Here is an 18,270-nt window from a genome sequence, read left to right on the forward strand (position 1 = left end):
GGATGCGGACCAATAGGACGCGGACCCAAAGGAAAGAGCTTTGTGAAGGGGGCGAGGCCGGGAACTAGGTGAAAGTCGTGTCTGCGAGCGCAGCACTTCAGGACTGGAAATTCTCTCCGTCGTCCTAGACTCTTCCTAATGTTACTGGATCTCCCTTATCCCCCCACCCCCAGTTTTTCTCCTTCTTTCTTGCTCCCCGAGTCGCCATATCCGTGTCCCCATGCCCACCCAGTGCCGGCGTTCCCATGCCATCTCGTGTCTGTATCTTCAGGCCTCCATGTCCCCCCTGCCCGTATCTACCCATCCCTCCATGCACATGCCTTTATGTCCCATCATATCCGCGTCTCCCCGACCTTCGTGTCCCCACAGCCTCCCCATATGCCCGTGTCCCCTTATGACCCCAAGTGTCCCCTTTCCCCTCCAAACCCATGCCCCTTGCCCACTGTGTTCCTGCCTCCACGTCCGTGTTCCCCCGTGTCTCCACGTTCCCTCTGTACTCATGTTCTCAGGTCCTGCGTCCCCCCACTTTCATGTCCCCCGTGTCCGTGTCCCCACGTCCCCAGAAAGACGCGCGGAGCCGCTACGGCGGGAGCTGTAACTTTATTCTGCCCCAGGCAGGCCGCGGTCACAGGCACACAGGGAATCCACTGATGGCGTCGGTGCTCTGAACGATCATGTCCGCCAGCAGAAAGCAGAAGCCTGGCCGGAGGGGAGCAGAGGAAGGTGGGCCCCGGGGCCTGGGGTTTTGGGGCTCTGAGGGCATCTCTGGAGGGTCTGGGGGAATCGAGGGTGGAATGTCTTGGGGTCGGGGTCGGGGGCGGGTCCAGGTAAATAGCTGTGGGATTTTCTGGGAGGACGGCAAGGGAGTCTCTGGATGGGTGGGTGGTTGGGTGAAGGGTCCTTTGGGCAGTCTCCTCTACCCCACCGTCCCGGTTACCCGCGAGAATAGAAAAGGGTAAAGCCAGCCACCCCGAAAAATAGGACCAGGAGAAGAAGACGTCCGACTTCCACACATCCTTCACCGTGTAGCCTGTCATTGCGATCAGCAGCAGCAACCCTGGCCACCACACCCCGGGAGAGGTTGCACTGAAGCCACGCCCCAGACCTCCGCTCCGTTCCAGTCTCCGCCCTCTTCTGACCCGCCCCTCCTCCTGGCCTTCTGGCCGAACCTGCTCCTCCCTAGCCCTGCCCATCGTTCCAAGCCCCGACCCCTAGACTTCAGAGCCGACACCTCTCCTCCCCGCCACACTCCTGGCCCTGCCCCCTTCCACATCCTCCCCTCTGAACCCAGCCCGTAAGTCATCTCGGGTCCCGTCCCATTTTCTCGGGCTTCAGCCCCTCCCCTCGGCTCCCAGCCCAGCTCCTGATACCCCCCCACCTCGGCCCTGTCCCCACTTTCCCCAGGCCCACCCTCGGCTGCAGTCTCACCGCTGAGGAAGAAGATGGCGCTCGTCGTCTGGCCGCGCAGCGAGTCGCCCTGGTGGCACAAAATGCGCAGCCCCATGGCCATGCTCACGAAGCCAGAACCCGCAGCCAGCACCATGCACGCGCCTGTCATCGCCAGCATGGCTAGGAAGAGGGGGCCGCATCAGTGTGCCGGCACCTCCCCAGTCGCGACAGCCACACACCCCTACCCACCAGTCAGTCTTGGGCTGGGAGCCCCGCTCTGCCAACCTGGAGTCAGGCATCTGAATGGAGACCTGAAGGTTATCTCATGACCGGCGGTTAATGTCGCGACAGGTAGTTAATGTGATAGGGAAACAAGTTCAGAAGTTGGGGAGGGTGGTTCGTGGTGGCCTCAATTATGGAGGGGCAGCTGGGTCTGAGGTTGGGTTGGAAGGGGTGGTGGTGGTGGGGTTTCTCATGACATGTCCAGCTGTTGTGCCCGGAGGGGTGTGTCACGAGAGGACGCCTGCAGTGGTCTGCGTTGGGTACTGTATGTCTGGGGGAGGGGGAGGGTCGGACGCCTGGTCTGACGCCTGCGCGGGCGGGGCCTCACTCTGGCATGGGATGGTGGAACAGCCGCCGCTATTACACTCCTTCCACAAGCCGCTGTGGCCGTCTGGGTAGCGGGTCCAGTAGTTGGTGACAGTGGAGAGCACCATGAGGATGTTGGCTAAGAAGCTGAGCACGGTACCTCCGCTCTGAAGACTCCGCTTCACCCCCATGCCAGGGAGGCTGCTGCCAGGGGGCCACATAGGTCGCATTGGCCAACACCCCTCCTGCTCTAGGCCCTGGCTTCAGGACCTCCTGTCTCCCCGGCCATCTCCCCCAGTGTCTTCCTTCCCCCGACACACCTTTCATCCCCCCAAACTCCTCCCCCAGCATCCCTGCTTGGGGACCTGGAGACTCCTTCCCTCAAGCCTTTTTGTCCTCCTAACTGGGAAACCCTAAGGCTCCTAAGGAAACCCTGGTGGTGTAGTGGTTAAGTGCTACGGCTGCTAACCAAAGGGTCGGCAGTTCAAATCCGCCAGGCACTCCTTGGAAACTCTATGGGGCAGTTCTACTCTGCCCTATAGGGTCCCTATGAGTCGGAATCCACGCGACGGCACGGGCTTCTACTGGCACTGGCAAGGCTCCCTGCCTGGAACTAGGGGCGGGTTACCCAATAAACAAGGTAAACACTGGCTTATTTGTGCCTATTTACTAATCTGTAGTTAACAATTTAACATGTTTGTTTTTTTTTTTTAAAAAAGCCAAACCCGTGGCCGTCCAGTCCATTCCAATTGACAGCAACCCTATAGGACAGAGTAGAACTGTCCTATAGAGTTTCCAAGGAACACCTGGTGGATTTGCACTGCCCACCTTTTGATTAGCAGCCCTAGCTCTTAACCACTACACCACCAGATTTTCCTACGGATTAGTAAATAAGCACAGGTAAGCCTGTGTTCACCTTGCTTACTGGATAATGTGTCCCTGTCAGGGATTATAAATTTTAAAAAAGGCTTTGATTCTGTAGGAGGGTGCTGTGGAGTTGAGAGAGAGACAGATACCAGCCATACCTAGAAGCAGAATCTTTGATGTGGTGAAAAAATATGACACTGATTACTACAGATGATCTGATAAGCAAGGTAAACACTGGCTTACTTTGCCTATTGAATAATCCGCCCCTACCTGAATTCTTATTCCTGGCGACCCTGGCGCCTCTGCCTCAGGTCCTCTCATGTGCCAGACCCCTCCCTGCAACCCTTTCTGGGGACCAGAGACTCCCTTCCCCCAAGACTACCTTCTCTTAGGCTTTCTGCTTAGGAAACTACTTAGGTCCCATAGACCTCCCCCAGTGGGATCCCCATTCAGGCCCTCCAGCACCCCATCCCCCATACACACCCCACCCACCTAAGTGACTGAGACTCGGTTCCCCAGGGCTTCTTAGACACCAAGCCCAGAGGGGTGGGGGGAGGGAGACTGGCTCTCTGTGAGGCAGCAGGAGTTCCAGAACCTTTGTCCCCAGCAGCCATTTAAAGGGATAAAGTTTCCCTCCCTCTGTCCTAGCAGCCTGAGGGGCATGCCATGGTAGATCATTTCCTTCTTCTAGAAACTTCTCTGTCTTTGACTTTGGAGGCACCACACAAACTCTCCTGGTCTGTGGCCTCGAAGTTCCTTCATACATGCTCCTCCTCCCCTCCACTTCTAAATACTCCTGTTCCTTGAGGCTCCATCCTGCACCTTCTTACCAGGTGAGCTTACTCACTCCTGCAGTTTCAGGAACCATTTATGTTCTGACAGCAACTAAAACCGCATCTCCAGCCATTTGTCCTGTCTGTCTGGATTACTGGAGTCTCTGGGTCGTGCAACAGTTAATGTGCTGGGTAACTGAAAAGTTGGAGGTTCAAGTCCATCCAGATGTGCCTCAGAAGAAAGACCTGGAGATCTCACTCCTGAGCCCTAGACTCCAGCCTCATCTGCTCCTGGCTCTCTCAGACCCCTCAAGCTCAACCACAACCTAAGTGAACTCAGCATCTTCTACCAAACTGGGATGGCCCCGCCCTTCCACCCACTTCATTGGGCTACACCCACTATTCTTGCCCTCTCCCTGCCCTTCACTCCATGAAGCCCTTGGACCTGTTCCTCCTGCCCCTGCATCTGCCTGGTTCATTCTCTCCTTTCCATCACATGCCCTGGTCCCCAGGTGGGCCTCATTCTACTCCACACATTGTATTGCCAAGGTCTCCCTAACCTGGCCTCCACCACATGTCCCCAGAGGGGTCTTTCTGGCACCCAAAGGTAACACTGTCCCTTCTCTGCTCACAATCTTCTAGCTCCACATAGCCTCAGAGGAAACTCACATGTGGCATTGGAGACCCTGGCCCCCATCCGCCTCCCCATTCTCATTTTGTACCACCCCACATTCTACATTTCAGCCGCAAAGCACCATTCTCATCCCCTAAAAACTGGACGTTGGGCCCATCTACCTGGATTACTGCAGTCCCTGGATGGTGCAATGGTTATGCTCTGCTGCTAGCTGAATGATTGGAGGTTCAAGTCCACCCAGAGCACCTCAGAAGAAAGGCCTGGAAATCTACTTTGGAAAAATCAGCCATTGAAACCCCTATGGGGGACAGTTCTACTCTGACACATACGGGGTTGCCATGAGTTTGAATCAACTTGATGGCAACCAACAACAACACCACCTGGATTACTTTTCCTTGGCCCTCAAGAAGTTCCTAAATTCTTCCTCCCCAGAAAGCTTTGCTGAATACCACCTCCATCATCCCTCTTACTTAAACTGTGCTCTCCTTGAGGTCTGACTGCTGTCTGGCCTGTGTTCATTGCTTTTGTCTGTAACTGCCTCCCCTACCAACTGCCAGACCCTGGTGGGCAGAGCCTGGGCTGACCCATGTCTGCATCCCCAGCATGGCCCAGCAGAGAGGGGACACTCTCAGGAAATGCCAGCTGAAGAATGAATGATTGAATGCACAAAAAGAATGAGATTGAAAGCATGCAGGAGCAGAGAGGAGAGGGAACTAGAGACAAGAGAAGAAGAAAGGGCAAACAGGAGAGGAAGGGAGAAGGAAAAGGGCTGGAGAGTAGGAGAGAAGGATATTGGGCCATGCCTGTGTCCATACTGGTCCTCCTGTGGGCAGGGTGGGCTCTAACACCTCTAGGTGCCCAGGGTCACTCACCATGGAGTGGGTCCATGGTTGGCTTATGTCTTGGCTGAATGAGTCTCCAAATAACCAGATCCCAGCAAATTTTTGTTGAATGAATGAAGGAACATATCCTAGCAATTTTTTGTCAAATGAAGAAATGAAGGGGTAGGGAAGGACTAGAGGGGTGTGAGGGACGGAGGGTCAGGTATGCCTGTGGCTCCTCACGATGCCTTCCGGAAAACAGTGCTCCAAAGCGTATCCTGCTGTTCTTGCCTTTCTGCTCACACAGCTTCATACCCAGACTGGCGAGCACTACAGTGGGCACCCAGAGTCAGGGCACCTGGAGTGGTGAGAGGAAGGTTAGCACTTGCCCCTGCCTTGCTCCTTCAGAGCCTCCAGCTAGACCCTCCCAAGCTTCCTGTCCGTGGGTGGGTGGGGGTGGAGGGTCACACTCACCTGCACAGAGTGAGAAGAGAACTGAGACCCAGCCCAGGTAGAAGGACCAGCCGAAGAAGGCCTGGATGTGGGGTTCTGGAACCTGGCCCCAGCGCTCACTGGTATACACAGCCATGGCCACTGTCATGAAAAGCACTGGGGACAAGAACAAGAGAGACAGCTCAGCAGGAGCTCACCGGTCCCACCGACCCCCAAACCCAGCCCAGCCCCATGTCCTTACCTGCAGCAAAGGCTGTGATGGCAGAGACAAGGGGGCCGTGGCCTGGTGCGGACAGCAAGGGGATGAAGAAGGACAGGAGCAGGATGACCATGGACACCAGGACCCACAAGGCAGCCATGATGCTGAAGCCCTCTGTCACATGGATGTAGCCTGCTGGAAGAGGGGACCTCTGAGTGCCTGTCCCCAACTGGCCATTCCCCACAAGAGAGCCTATTATGGGTTGATTTATGTCTCTCCAGAAGATATGTTGAAGTCTTAACCCCTGGTACCTGTAAACGTGACCTTGTTTAGAAAATAGGTTCTTTCTTTGAAGATGTTATCAGCTAAGTTAATGAGGTTATATGGAGCCCCTGGGTGACACAAATGGTTAAGTGCTCTACTACTAACCAAAAGTTTGGTGGTTCGAACCCACCCAGAGGCACCTTGGAAGCTGGCAATCTGTTTCCTAAAGATCACAGCCATTGAAAACCCTAAAGAGCACAGTTCTGCTCTGCAGCACATGGGGTCACCATGAGTCGGAATCAACTGGAAGACAACTCGGGGAAGACAGGCACCACATGAAAATACATCTACAAGCCAAGGAACACCTGGGGCTACCAGAAGCTGAGAGAGACTAGAAGGGTCTTCCCCTAGAGCCATCGGAGGGAGCGTGGTCCTGCCGATGCCCTGAATTCCAACTGCTAGTCTCCAGACCTGTGAGACAACACATTACTGTTCTTCAAAGCCACCCACCGAAACAAAAAAAACCAAACCCAGTGCCGTTGAGTCGATTCCGACTCATAGCGACCATATAGGACAGAGTAGAACTGCCCCGTAGAGTTTCCAAGGAGCTCCTGGCGGATTCGAACTGCTGACCCTTTGGTTAGCAGCCGTAGCACTTAACCACTACACCACCGGGGTTTCCTCAAAGCTACCCACCTTGATGTATTTTGTTATGGTAGCCCTAGCTGACTAAGACAGAGCCCACTCCCCCTTACCTGCCACTGAGCCCTCACTTGGCCAGAGGCCCGTGTGAGCTGAAGAGGTGGATCCTATGGCCACGATCCAGAAATTTGTGCTCAGAGCAACCAGCATGCAAACCAGGGCCAGGGAGCCAGCGAACAGGGCCAGGGACCGACAGGGCTCCATGGTGGTGAATGCCAGGTTTCTGGTTCTGGTGGATAAAGAGGCTAGCGATCCAGACTCCTGGGTCTCTGAGAGAGGAGGTTGTATGCCTGGACTCCTGGATCCTCTAAGCTCAAGAAAAAGAAACTAGCAAACAATAAGGGTGGCTGGGAGTCTTGGGCTCCGAAGAGGAGGCTGACTTGGTTTCACACATCTCTAACTCTTCTGTGGGGGAGGGCACTGAGGATGTTGAAAGATGAGTGGTTAGGTGGCGGTTTAGAACTTGTCTGTCTGTCTCAGGTTCTATACTCACCCATCCACCCCTTGGAGCCCTCAACACCAGAGGGGGCTTCCGGGAAGAGATAAGAGAGAGGTTTAGGGGCCCAGAGGTGGTAAATGAGGCCAGGACATGAGTAAAGTGGGCGGGTGATGTGCCCAGAGGGGACAGTTGGGGCTGCGTCATGCTTTCCTGTGTGTTCTGCAACTTTCCACTCTGGAAGAGTGGGGCCCCTACACTAGGGTCCCCATAAAAGGAGGAAACCAGGGCCAGAACTCCTGGGTCTGAGGGAAGAGGGGGCTGGAGACTCAGAGTTCTGGTTCCCTAGTTTGGGCTTAAGCCCAGGGCGGGCAAATGATTGAGAATCACAGTTCTGAAAGATTCATGGAGGTGAAGACACACTCACATCTTATCTGATAAGTGAATCCAGAGGAAGCTGTGCTTGTAGTGTGGCCTCCAGCATGATCATAGGCACTATCACCAGGATCAGGGTACCAGGCCCTCCAAGTACTAGCCTCCCCCTCCCGCACTGGCATCAGGTTTTGGTCAACTCCTCACCTGTGAGCAGGTTTAAAGTGAAGGTGTCACCGCCCAAGTAGAAGACCCAGGCAAACTTGACCTCTATGAAGTGGGGAACGGCCCAGGAGAGGACCTCTGCCATGAAGATGATCTGGGTCAGCAGTTCTAAAACAGCTGGCAAGAGGAAGAACCAAGATTGACCCAAAAGACCTCGTCCCCTCCTTTACTAGAGACTCCAATTTGAAGGCCCCATCCCTCACCCAGGTCCTCACCAATGAGCTAACTGGCCACTTCTGAGAACATGCGAGAACAGCCTCTCAGAGGTGGCTGGAGATCATGAGCAGTAGAAGCACCAGTGCCATAACAGCCATGGCTCCCATGAGGAGCATCCAGACAGGCTTCAGGAAGTCTGGGCCATGAGTGCATGGTGGGAGGACATTCAGGACACAAGGCCCATCCTTAATCGCAGCTCCCACTTCAAACACAAGCCCATCCTCGTCCCAAAACTTAAAACCCCATCCTCGTTACCATCCTCACTCTCGACCACATTTCCAACCCCAACTCCACCTGCAGTCCTGTACCCAGCTCCTTCTTCATGCTTCTCCGAAGTCCCTATAACTCCTGCTTCAAAATGACCCCCTCCATTTTCACCTTCATTCCACTTCCAGGTCCAAGCCTAACCCTGTTTCTAATCTCCCCAAGGCCCACCACCACCACACATGTGCACGCACATGCACACACATTACCTGTACCTGGCTCCAGCAGGTCTCTGTACACGTAGGCATCACAGGCTGGCCGTAGGCCCAGGTTCTTGGTGCCCCTTGGCACACATACCTCAAGCAAGTATGGACAGATGAAGGACCCCAAGAAGAGCCCAAAGCAGAAGCAGCTGAACACAGCCTTGAAGGTGGAGTTAAATCTGCATTATCTCCAACCACTTTCTGGATGAGATTTGGCTTGTGGTTGCCAGATGGAAACCCCAGGTTTCCTTCTAAAGCTTTTCCTAGTATCCTATACCGTCTTTGTAGTTGGTTTACCTAGATCTCTATCAGCCTTGTCCAAGCACTATCAGTTTTTCCGAACCACCCCAAATCTCTTTCAGCTTTCTCTAGCCCTCCCCAGCCTCTTCCAGGCTCAGGAACTTCTCAGCAGCCCCAACTGCCACAGAACACCTCTGGCATCATCACCCCAGGGAACTCCCACCCTGTGCGCCTGTTCCCTTTGCTGATTTTAATGTGGCCTTTCACCGTAATAAACCATAACGAGGAGCATAACAGCTTTTCTGAGCTCTATGAGTCTTTCTAGTGAATCTTTGAGCCTGAGGGTGGTCTTGGGGAGCCCTGAACTGCAGTGAGTGAGGATGGATAAAATTGGAGAAGAAATGGGGGCCAGAACATGTAACATCTTGCAGGCCATTGGACTTTAGCTTTTCCTCTGAAATGGGCACCACTGGAGGCCTTAGAGCATAGGAGTGACATGTATTGAACTGTGTTTTAACAAGACTTCATCTGGATGCCGTGTAGAGCATAGACTGTGGGGTGGGGGTGCTATAACAGAAATACCACAAACGGGTGGCTTTAAAGGACAGAAATTTATTTTCTCACAGTTCAGACGGCTAGAAGTCCAGATTTAGCATGTGGCTCTAGGAGAGGTCCTTTATTGTCTACTTCAACTTGTAGTAACCAGCAATTCTTGGAGTTCTGGGCCTTGTAGCTACAAATCCTTCCATTGTCTTCCAGTAGTGGCTATCTTCCCCCTGTGTCTGCTTGCTTGCCTCTGTGTCTATGCTAGTTACTCTTTATATCACTCAGAAGTGATTAGATTTAGGACACATTCTGAGACAGGCAAGAGACCAGGCAGGCTGAATTAAACAGCCTCTGACTCAGTATTCTTAGAATCTAAACCTAAGTGCAGACCACCATATAACTTTTGCTGCTGGCACCCGAGAACTACTTGTGATTAACAAACCAGATGCTTGGACAAGATAACGGAATACATTTCAAGGTCCTGTGTGCTTGCCCAGTTACAAATTACTGATAATCCTCCTGAGTTGTTTTTCAAGGCCCCACCAGGTACAGAGCATGTGCAGTAAAGATCAACATGGCCTATGAATGACCTTCCATATGAGACAAACCTAAGCAGGGACCCCTCACCGGGACTTGAACCAAGGTCCAGAGGCATCACACATGCACAACATCCCGGAATAAGTCCTGTTCGACATCCTGGCAGCCTTTGTGACAGACTCCATCTTAGTTCCAGCAATCTCTGTGAGGAAATCCATCTTGAATTCTAACTGGGTGCACATTTGATATTCATAATCCCTCCCCCTCTCCTGGAAATCTCCACCCATCTAATGAATAAATATAATGGCTTTTTCCCACCTAAAAACTTTTATAAACCCTAGGAAATCCTTTGTTCGGGGAGAGGCCGGAGGCTAGCTCTCACTTTCTTTCTTTCGCTAATAAACCTTTGTTCTTGTGGAAACTCTGAGCCTCTCCTGGTCATTCTTGGTCAGTAGAAGGCAAGAACCTAGGCAGGGTTTAGATCCAAGCTGGGAAGCCTTGCCCTGCAACAATTCTACACCTATAAAAAAAAAATATACAGCCTCATTAACATAACAAAATCCTGCCTCTCAATAGGATTACATCCTCAGGTATAGGGGTCAAAAACAAAAAAAAAAACAAAAAAAAAAAACCCATTGCCATCAAGTACACCTGGTGGATTTGAACCACTGACCTTTTGGTTAGCAGCCACAGCTCTTAACCACTATGCCACCAGGGGGTTCAGGACTCCAACATTTTTTTTTTTTGCAGGACACAATTCAATCCATGTTTTTGTTGTTGCTAGATGCCATCAAGTAGCTTTTCAATTCATGGCAACCCCACATGACAGAGTAGAATTGCCTCATAGGGTTTTCAAGGCTGCAATCTTTATGGAAGCAGATCACTAGGTCTTTCTCCTTTGGAGCAGTAGGTGGGTTTGAACTGTCAACCATTCAGTTAGCAGCTGAAATGGCCACACAGAATTCACAGACAATACTCACAAATATGGGGTTTATTGTGGAAGTAACAGGCTACAATTCAGGTTCTGGAACACTCAGAAAACAGTCCTTCCATCAGGACGGCGTCTTTTCAGCCATGCCTGCAGGCACACCTCTCTGGCCCTGGGCCTCTGCCCTGCTCCAGCAGAGCTCTTTTAAAAAAGGCACTCCACTCCGTCAGCCTGTAAGCCTCTGCCGAAAGGCACTCAGCTGTAGCTCTGGGAGCCAAAGCTGAGTGCTTTTGAGCAGGAGGCTTGCTGGAGGAGCACGGTGCCTCCAAGCACTTGGTGGAGCCGGGTTTGCCAACCCACGGAGCTAGAGCTAAGGATGATCCCAAAGTTTTTGGCGGGAGCAGCTGGAAAAACAACGGCGTCATCACTTACAGGCAGCCCACGGGTTACAAGGTCTGATCTACAGACAATTTGTACTTTTAAGAATGGACTGCCATAAAGCCTATTATATTAAAAATTTGAGTTAAATACAATAGTTCGTAATAACGGATGCATGCACTACTTTGTGATGCTCGAGAAAGCATTGCCTGGTTTGGAAGTGTTTCTTAAGTGTTTCATGTGCATAGAAAGGTAAAATAAGTACTGAGATGGGGGAGATTGTGGGAAGAGCAGATACGGAGAGTGAGCTAGAGCAAGAGGCTGATTTTAGACAGGAGAAATTTGAGATGCCCATTCTTTTCAAATGGAAGTGTTGAGCAGGCAGTTAAACATTTGAGTCTGTGGTTATAATTATAGCAGCAATCATTACCATTGCTAGAGTAAGCCCCTAAAATATGATGAACAAGCCTCTAAATATTTCTATTTAAATTAAAAGAAAAAAAATTGTTGCCATCAAGTTGATTCCTACTCATAGTGACCCTATAGGACAGAGTAGAACTGTCCTGTAGGGTTTCCAAAAAACAGCTGGTGGATTCGAACTGACAAACCTTTGGGTTAGCAGCCAAGCTCTTAACCACTGCGCTGCCAGGGCTCACTAATTTATTGTCAGAGAAGGCCCCAATAACCATTATTATTAGAGTAAAAACAAACAAACAAAAAAACCTTTTGCCGTTGAGTCAATTCTGACTCATAGTGACCCTATAAAACAGGGTAGAACTGCCCCATTGAGTTTCCAAGGAGCACCTGGTGGGTTTGAACTGCCAGCCTTTTGGCTAGCAGCTGTACCCCTTAAGGACTGCGCCACCAGGGTTTCCATTATTAGAGTAAATCACACAGCTATTTTATTACTAGAGTAAGCTGCTATAAATATATTATTTAAAGAAGAAAAAAAAATTTGGGGGGGGGCACCAGTAAATATTATTTCTAGGAAGAAGGCCTCTATAATGAGCCCTGGTGGAGCAGTGGTTAAGAGTTTTGCTGTTTACCAAAAGGTTGGCAGCTCAAATCCACCAGCTGCTCCTTGGAAAACCTGTAGGGCAGTTCTACTCTGTCCTATAGGGTCGCTATGAGGCAGAATCGACTCGATGGCAATGGGTTTTTGGTGTACATCAGTTTCTCAGAAGTTTCACCAGGCTCTGAGCAACCCCTGGGCGGGGACTGTGTGATTTATCTCCGTCCCCATCTCTACAGGAACTGAGAAGGTGGAGCCGCAGCAATAAGTACCTCACCTCAACCCACCCACCGCACTCACACTGTTTCTCCTCTCTCAATCCCTCAGAGATTCACACTTCAGTAGTTTCGCATCACTTTTATTAGACCCCCCCCCAAATTGCTCTATTGGATATTCCATTTCTCTAACAACCCCCTGGTGGGTGGGGCTTGAGTCTTCTTAACTCTCTCCTACAAGGCCTCATTCTTCCTCCTCTCACTTTAGGACCCAGGAGTCAGGAGCCCTCACCCAGAGAACAGGACAGAGCCCCATCATCCCCCCAGGAACTAGGAACCAGGAATCCAGGCTTCTTGACCCTCCCCCTCCTCTTCAGTGGCCTCCTCTTAACTTGCAGATTAAGTTGGGGGATACATTTGGGTTCAGCGGGGAGTGGACAGGCGCTGGCATTCGTGCATCCGGTAGGCACACATATAGAAAATCCCTGTGTGAGAAGAGATCCCAAATGACCCCTTGACCCCTACTCCCACCCCAAGAGACCCTGATTCCACCACCCCCTTTCTCTCTTGGTGTCCCAAGTCTCCACAGACTCCTCTGTCCTGGAGTCTGCCTTTGGGCTCAGTGCTTTGTGGGAGACCCTGTCATCTTGCCCTCTGAAGTGCTTCCCAGCCTTCCCCAGACACTGATCTTCCCACTCCCGCCAGCCCCAGTACCTGCAAAGAAGGTCATGAGCAGGGCCACCCAGCCCAGGATGTAAGACCAGGAAAAGCGCCAGTCTCCGAAGCGGCGGCCAAGGAAGCTGACGGTGACTCCAGTGTAAATGGCCAAGGCCAAGAGGATAAAAAGGGCTGGGGAAAGAGGGGAGGAAGTGTGGATGCAAATAGGGGTGGGGTGGGGTTGGAAGTGGGTAGAGAGTTGGAAATGAGAACACAGATGGGATGAGGCTGTGGAAAGGGGTAGGGGCAGGGTTAGAGGTGAGGATGAGGGTGGAGTTGAAAGTGGAAGTAATGAGTGGGGAGTAGGGTTGGGGTGGGGATGGAGTAGGGTTGGAGTTAGAAATAGGCATGGAGTTAGGGGTGGGTTGGGATTGGCATGGGGGTAAAGTTGGGAGTGAGGATGAGTAGGGGGTGAGAGAAGGGTGGAGGGTGGGGATAGGGTTGGGATTGGTGGTCAGGAGAGTTGGAGATGGGGGTGGGGTGAGATTGAGAGAAGAGAGGGGGAGGGTCTTGGGGGTAAGGCTAGAGGTGAGGATGGGATAAAGCTGAAAGCGGGAGTAACGATGAGTAGATAATAGAGTTGGTGTGGGAATGGGGTAGGATTGGAGTTAGAAATAGATAAGAAGTTATAGTTGGGGGTGGGTTAGGGTGGGAGTGAGTTGAAAGTGGGAGTGAGGAGGAGCAGAAGGTGAGAGTGGGGTTGGAGATGGGCAGGGATTTGGAGGTGGGGGTAGAGTGGACCCACTCACTGGAGGCGAAAAACATGATGCCAGCGGAGAAGGGCCGGGAAAGGCGGGTGAAGGTAGGCTGCTGAGCGAAGGCCAGGATGCCCAAGATTATGCCGGAGGTGGCACACAGGGCAGACAGGATCATGAAGGCCCGGGTGGCATTCCAGTACGCTGCAGGAACACACCATGGTCACCCTCATGCCTACCCTGCTCTCAGTGATGAATGCTGCTACCTCTGGGGTGAAAATGCATACCCCCCTCCACACCCCTGACCTAGGTTCTCCCTCACCTCCTTGCAAATGCCCTCTACCTCACCTGGCAAACTCCTACGCACCCTCCAAGGCCCACTTCCAAGTCCCCTCTGCTAGGAAGCATTCCGTCACCCCTCAGGCATCATCCTCACCCCTTCCTCTGAGATGTGGCTCTCTTTGTCTGTCTCCCCCTCCAACCTGGTGGCTTGGCTGCTAACCAAAAGATTGACAGTTCAAACTCACCTAGAAGCTCCACGGGAGAAAGACCTGGCGATCTGCTCCCATAAAGATTATAGCCTAGAAACCCCTATGGGACAGTTATACACTGTCACATGGAGTTGCTATGAATTGAAAACCGATTGGACAGTGCCTAACAACAACCACTCTTCAACCTGAAGGCAGGTACTAGGTTAATTCTGTGTTACTAACATTCCTAGCACAAGTCTGGTTTACACACAGACCACGAGAAATGTTTATTGTTAAATGAATCAATTAATCAGTATAGATTCTCCACATCCCCCTTGCCAATCACTATCCTCTCTCACACTGCCCACTTTCATTTCCTTCGTACCGTTTACCCAGAGTTGAAAATGTCCTGTTTATTCAGTTTTAACTTGCTTATAATGCCTGTCTTTCCCCACTAGATTCTCAGCTCTGTGAGGACAAGAGCCTTGTCTGTGTTGTTCACCGCTGAACCCCCAGCATCTATTGCCTGGCACATAATAGGTGCTCAATAAGCAAATGTTGAATGAGTGACTGTTGAGCACAGGGGATCTATCTTCTCTTGTGCTTAGCGCTGAGCTGGCCCCTCAGGAGGTGTCCTGGAAACAAAAGCCTTCACCTTATCTTCCATTTAGGGGCTACCAACTACCTTTTTTTTTTTTTTTTAACTACCTGCCCTGGAGCCCTGAGGGTGCAGTGGTTAAGAGCTTGGCTGCTAGCCAAAAGGTTGGCAGTTCAAATCCACCAGCTGCTCCTTGGAAACCCTATGGGGCAGTTCTACGCTGTCCTATAGGGTCGCTATGAGCCAGAAGCAACTTGACAGCATTGAGTTTCTTTTCTTTAATCTATGTACCATGTATGATCCTATTTATTCCTTCCAAGGGCACTACAATGTAAGCACTATTTTTATGCCCATTTTTCAGGTGAGGAAACTGAGGCTCAAAGAGGTGAAATGACTTGCCCATGGTCCCATAATAAGAAGTAGGACTGAAAGGTTGAAACCTAAGTTCAAAAGCCCTTGCTCTTAACCACTTGGCTACCCTATCTCTTGGTGCACCCAGGACGACTGTATACTTGGCACAGACCTCCGACCTTGCCCCAGAACAATAAAAAGTTTTGGATGTTTGCAAAATGCCATCTTTTGACTCACGTTGAGTCTAAGTGAGTGAAATTTCCTGGCTATTTCTCCATGGATGTCTCTTGGCGTTTGAAAGTCTGGAGAACTTATGGGGCATGCAATAGCCTATTTCATTCCTACGGTTATGCTAACGCAAGAGTGGAAACCTCAAATGCCTATGAGGCCTAGTTACAGCTGCAATTAAGGGAAGGAGATGGGTGGGAGGAGGAAGGAGACAGCAGGCTGAGGTGGGGGCTACAGGAAACTGGACACGTATGTCCCACACGCCAACTATCAATGTATTATTGCGTTTTAGCTCCATCTTTATAGAATACCTTACCTGTTCAAATAACTATGTAGTTTCTGTCTCCTTAATAACCGATACACCCTATTTGAAGGGGGCAACCACTGCGCATATCCAGCTAACAGTTCTCAGGAGGGAAGGTGGTCATGGGGAGTGTTGTGGGTTGAATTGTGTCCTCCCCCAAAAGACATGTTAAGATCCTAATGTGTACCTGTGAATGTGATCTCATTTGGGAAAATCGGATTTTTCTTGGTTAAAGTGCTCGGCTGCTAACCGAAAGGTCAGTGGTTTGAACCCACCAGCCAAGCCACGGAAGAAAGATGTGGCAGTCTGCTTCCATAAAGATTACAGCCTTGGAAACCCTATGGGGCAGTTCTACTCTGTCCTATAGGGTCGCTATGAGTTCTGCTCTGTCCTATTGGGTCGCTATGAGTCGTAATCATCATCAAGTTTTCCTTGACGATGTTATCAGTTAGCAAGGTCATACCAGAGTAAGGTGCACCCTAATCCCTTCTGAGTGGTATCTTATAAAAGCAAAGAATAGACATGGAGACAGTCACACACAGTGGAGAGACACCATGTGAAGATACATTTACAAGTCAAGGAACTCCTAGGAACGAGGAACCCCTGGGGATACCAAAGCTGGAGGAGGCTTCCCCTAGGGCGAATGGGGAGAAAGCACGGTCCTCTCAACGCCCTGAATTTGGACTTTCAGCATCCAGACTGTGAGATAATAAATTCCTGTTGTTTAAAGCCACCCCCGTTTTTGTATTTTGTTATGGCAGTCCTAGAAAACTAAGACAGGTGAAGGGAGAAGGGCAGGATTTGGATTTTTTTCAAAAAGAGCTGGAAGTCCACGTTTTTATGTAAAATCTCCAGATTTGTAAACACTGGCAACAAATTCAGAAACTTTAAAAACACTTTGAAGACCCAATAAAACACATCTGCTGCTGAATATTTGGCTCTTGGGAAGTAAGCTCAGGACCCTGCTCTAACTGTGGTGAGCAAATTATAACTGGTGAACACATTAAGCCAGTCGTTTTGACAAATGTGGAAGAATTTAGCAAATTTAGGGTCCATACTGCTTCTGTTTCCCCCACCCCCGTACCTAACATAGTTTTGATACATAGTAAATACTTAGAATATGCTATTTCTACAACCCCAGGCCCAACTGCTGCTGTACTTGGCACCTATTAAGAGAAGAAAAATATAAACCAGTTGCTGTCAAGTCGATTCGGACTCACCACGACCCCATGTGTGTCAGAGTAGAACTGTGCTCCATACGGTTTTCAAGGCTGTGATTTTTTGGAAGTAGATCACTAGGCCTGTTTTCCAAGGAGCCTCTCGGTGGATTCAAACTGCCAGCCAACCTTTTAGTTAGTAGCCCAGGGCTTAACCATTTGTGTCACTCAGGACAACCCTTGACACGTATTAGGTGCCCAAGAAATGCCACTTCTCTCTACTTAACCCCTAAACCACCCCTAAACAAGTGCACCCTGTGATGGACTAGAAAATAGCACTGAAATCCCCGTTCTGCCCCTTCCAGGATTGCAAAGCAACCCTTTCCCCCTCTGAGCCACAAGGTTCTCCACCTGGAAAGCAGGTGGCCTTCTAAGCAGCAGGCTCTGACTTGCATGGGGTATACCTGGAGACCCTGCCCCAGAGCCTCACCGATGCTTTCTGTCTGCAGGTAGCACTTGGTGCCCAGGCAATACCGCCACAGGCCCTGGTGTGCGAAGGCCCCCGACAGCCGGTACTGCATCCAGTGGTCTGTTGCTGTGGCCACCACCAGAAGGATGGTCCCCACCCAGGCGCAGAAAAGGCCACCACCCATGAAGCTGTACATGGTAACCTATGGGGAGAGATGAGGCTGGGGCTGGACTCCTGGGTCCTGGTAGAAGAAGGGGCTGGGGGCCTGGACGCCTGTGTCCTTGGGGAGGAGTGGACTGGGGACTGGGGTCTGGATTCCTGTGCCCTGGGGGAGGAGGAGGCTGGGGGCTGGGGCACCAGGCCCTGGGAGAGGAAGAAGCTGGGGGCCTGGATTCCTGGGTCCTGGGGGAGTATGGGCCTAGGGGCCTGGATTCCTGGATCCTGGGTAAGGTTGGGCCTGGGGGTCTGGATTCCTGGGCCTGCGGGGTCAGGGGGCTGCAGGTCCCATGCCTGGTCCCTACCTGAGTGGCAGGGCCTGCCCTGAGCCTTCTGTCTGCCACAGCCCTTCTTTGCAGACTGAGTTGAGCCAGGTCTCTCTTTGCTGGTCTCTCTGTTCCCACTGGGTCCCTCAAATCCCTTAAGCCTCCCCAGACAATGGTCCCGTGGCACAGAAGCTTCCAGCAGGCAGAAGTGCAGTGGTGGCAGAGACTCCAAATGGAATTCGCTGAAGCAGGGATCCAGCCCCTGGCCCCACTGGAATCTCTCTGTGACCCTCCCACCACCCTACCACCCCTTCACAAGCTTTGCTCATAGCATCCACCAGGTTAGCCTGAGCTGTGTAAACACACACACTCACCAAGATATGGGGACAGTCATCCATTTATTGTTCACCCAGAGCTCCCCACCCCAAAGGGCAGGAAATGGAGTGGGGGGATGCAAGTGACCATATGTATTGGGACAACAGGGTTCTTTGTGGAGTGGGGTCCTGGGGAATGTCACAGGTGGGGCTGGGATAAGAA

At 51.4% G+C, this 18,270-nt stretch overlaps 3 protein-coding genes across 8 annotated transcripts; all 3 read right to left on the reverse strand.

Annotated features, from left to right (window-relative positions):
- Positions 1-10: 10 nt before the first annotated feature.
- Positions 11-5,237, reverse strand: CLDND2 (claudin domain containing 2). Of its 5 annotated transcripts, none has more exons than XM_064294125.1 (4): positions 5,124-5,237; positions 2,000-2,181; positions 1,429-1,569; positions 11-1,057 (listed from the first exon to the last, which is right to left on the reverse strand). In XM_064294125.1, exons 2-4 carry the CDS (start codon positions 2,166-2,168, stop codon positions 498-500), a joined length of 870 nt encoding a protein of 289 aa, XP_064150195.1. In that variant the 5' UTR covers positions 2,169-2,181; positions 5,124-5,237; the 3' UTR covers positions 11-497. The 5 variants fall into 5 exon arrangements, with proteins under 5 accessions (XP_064150195.1, XP_064150198.1, XP_064150196.1 ...); XM_064294128.1 differs by lacking the exon at positions 5,124-5,237 and having other exon boundaries at positions 11-699; positions 938-1,057; positions 2,000-3,222; XM_064294126.1 differs by lacking the exon at positions 2,000-2,181 and having other exon boundaries at positions 5,124-5,231.
- Positions 4,963-7,145, reverse strand: NKG7 (natural killer cell granule protein 7). 2 transcript variants are annotated; one of them, XM_023543333.2, is made up of 4 exons: positions 6,744-7,145; positions 5,767-5,916; positions 5,547-5,681; positions 4,963-5,430 (listed from the first exon to the last, which is right to left on the reverse strand). In XM_023543333.2, the coding sequence occupies exons 1-4, from the start codon at positions 6,892-6,894 to the stop codon at positions 5,372-5,374; spliced, it is 495 nt and encodes a 164-aa protein (XP_023399101.1). In that variant the 5' UTR covers positions 6,895-7,145; the 3' UTR covers positions 4,963-5,371. The 2 variants fall into 2 exon arrangements, with proteins under 2 accessions (XP_023399101.1, XP_023399100.1); XM_023543332.2 differs by having other exon boundaries at positions 5,767-5,919.
- A 5,540-nt stretch (positions 7,146-12,685) lies between these two features.
- LIM2 (lens intrinsic membrane protein 2) lies at positions 12,686-17,447 on the reverse strand. The gene is made up of 4 exons (XM_003406847.4): positions 17,273-17,447; positions 13,729-13,878; positions 12,977-13,111; positions 12,686-12,747 (listed from the first exon to the last, which is right to left on the reverse strand). Exons 1-4 carry the CDS (start codon positions 17,445-17,447, stop codon positions 12,686-12,688), a joined length of 522 nt encoding a protein of 173 aa, XP_003406895.2.
- Between the last annotated feature and the right edge of the window lie 823 nt (positions 17,448-18,270).

The sequence above is a fragment of the Loxodonta africana genome, chromosome 11 (assembly GCF_030014295.1).
Source record: "Loxodonta africana isolate mLoxAfr1 chromosome 11, mLoxAfr1.hap2, whole genome shotgun sequence".
Classification (NCBI taxonomy): domain Eukaryota; kingdom Metazoa; phylum Chordata; class Mammalia; order Proboscidea; family Elephantidae; genus Loxodonta; species Loxodonta africana.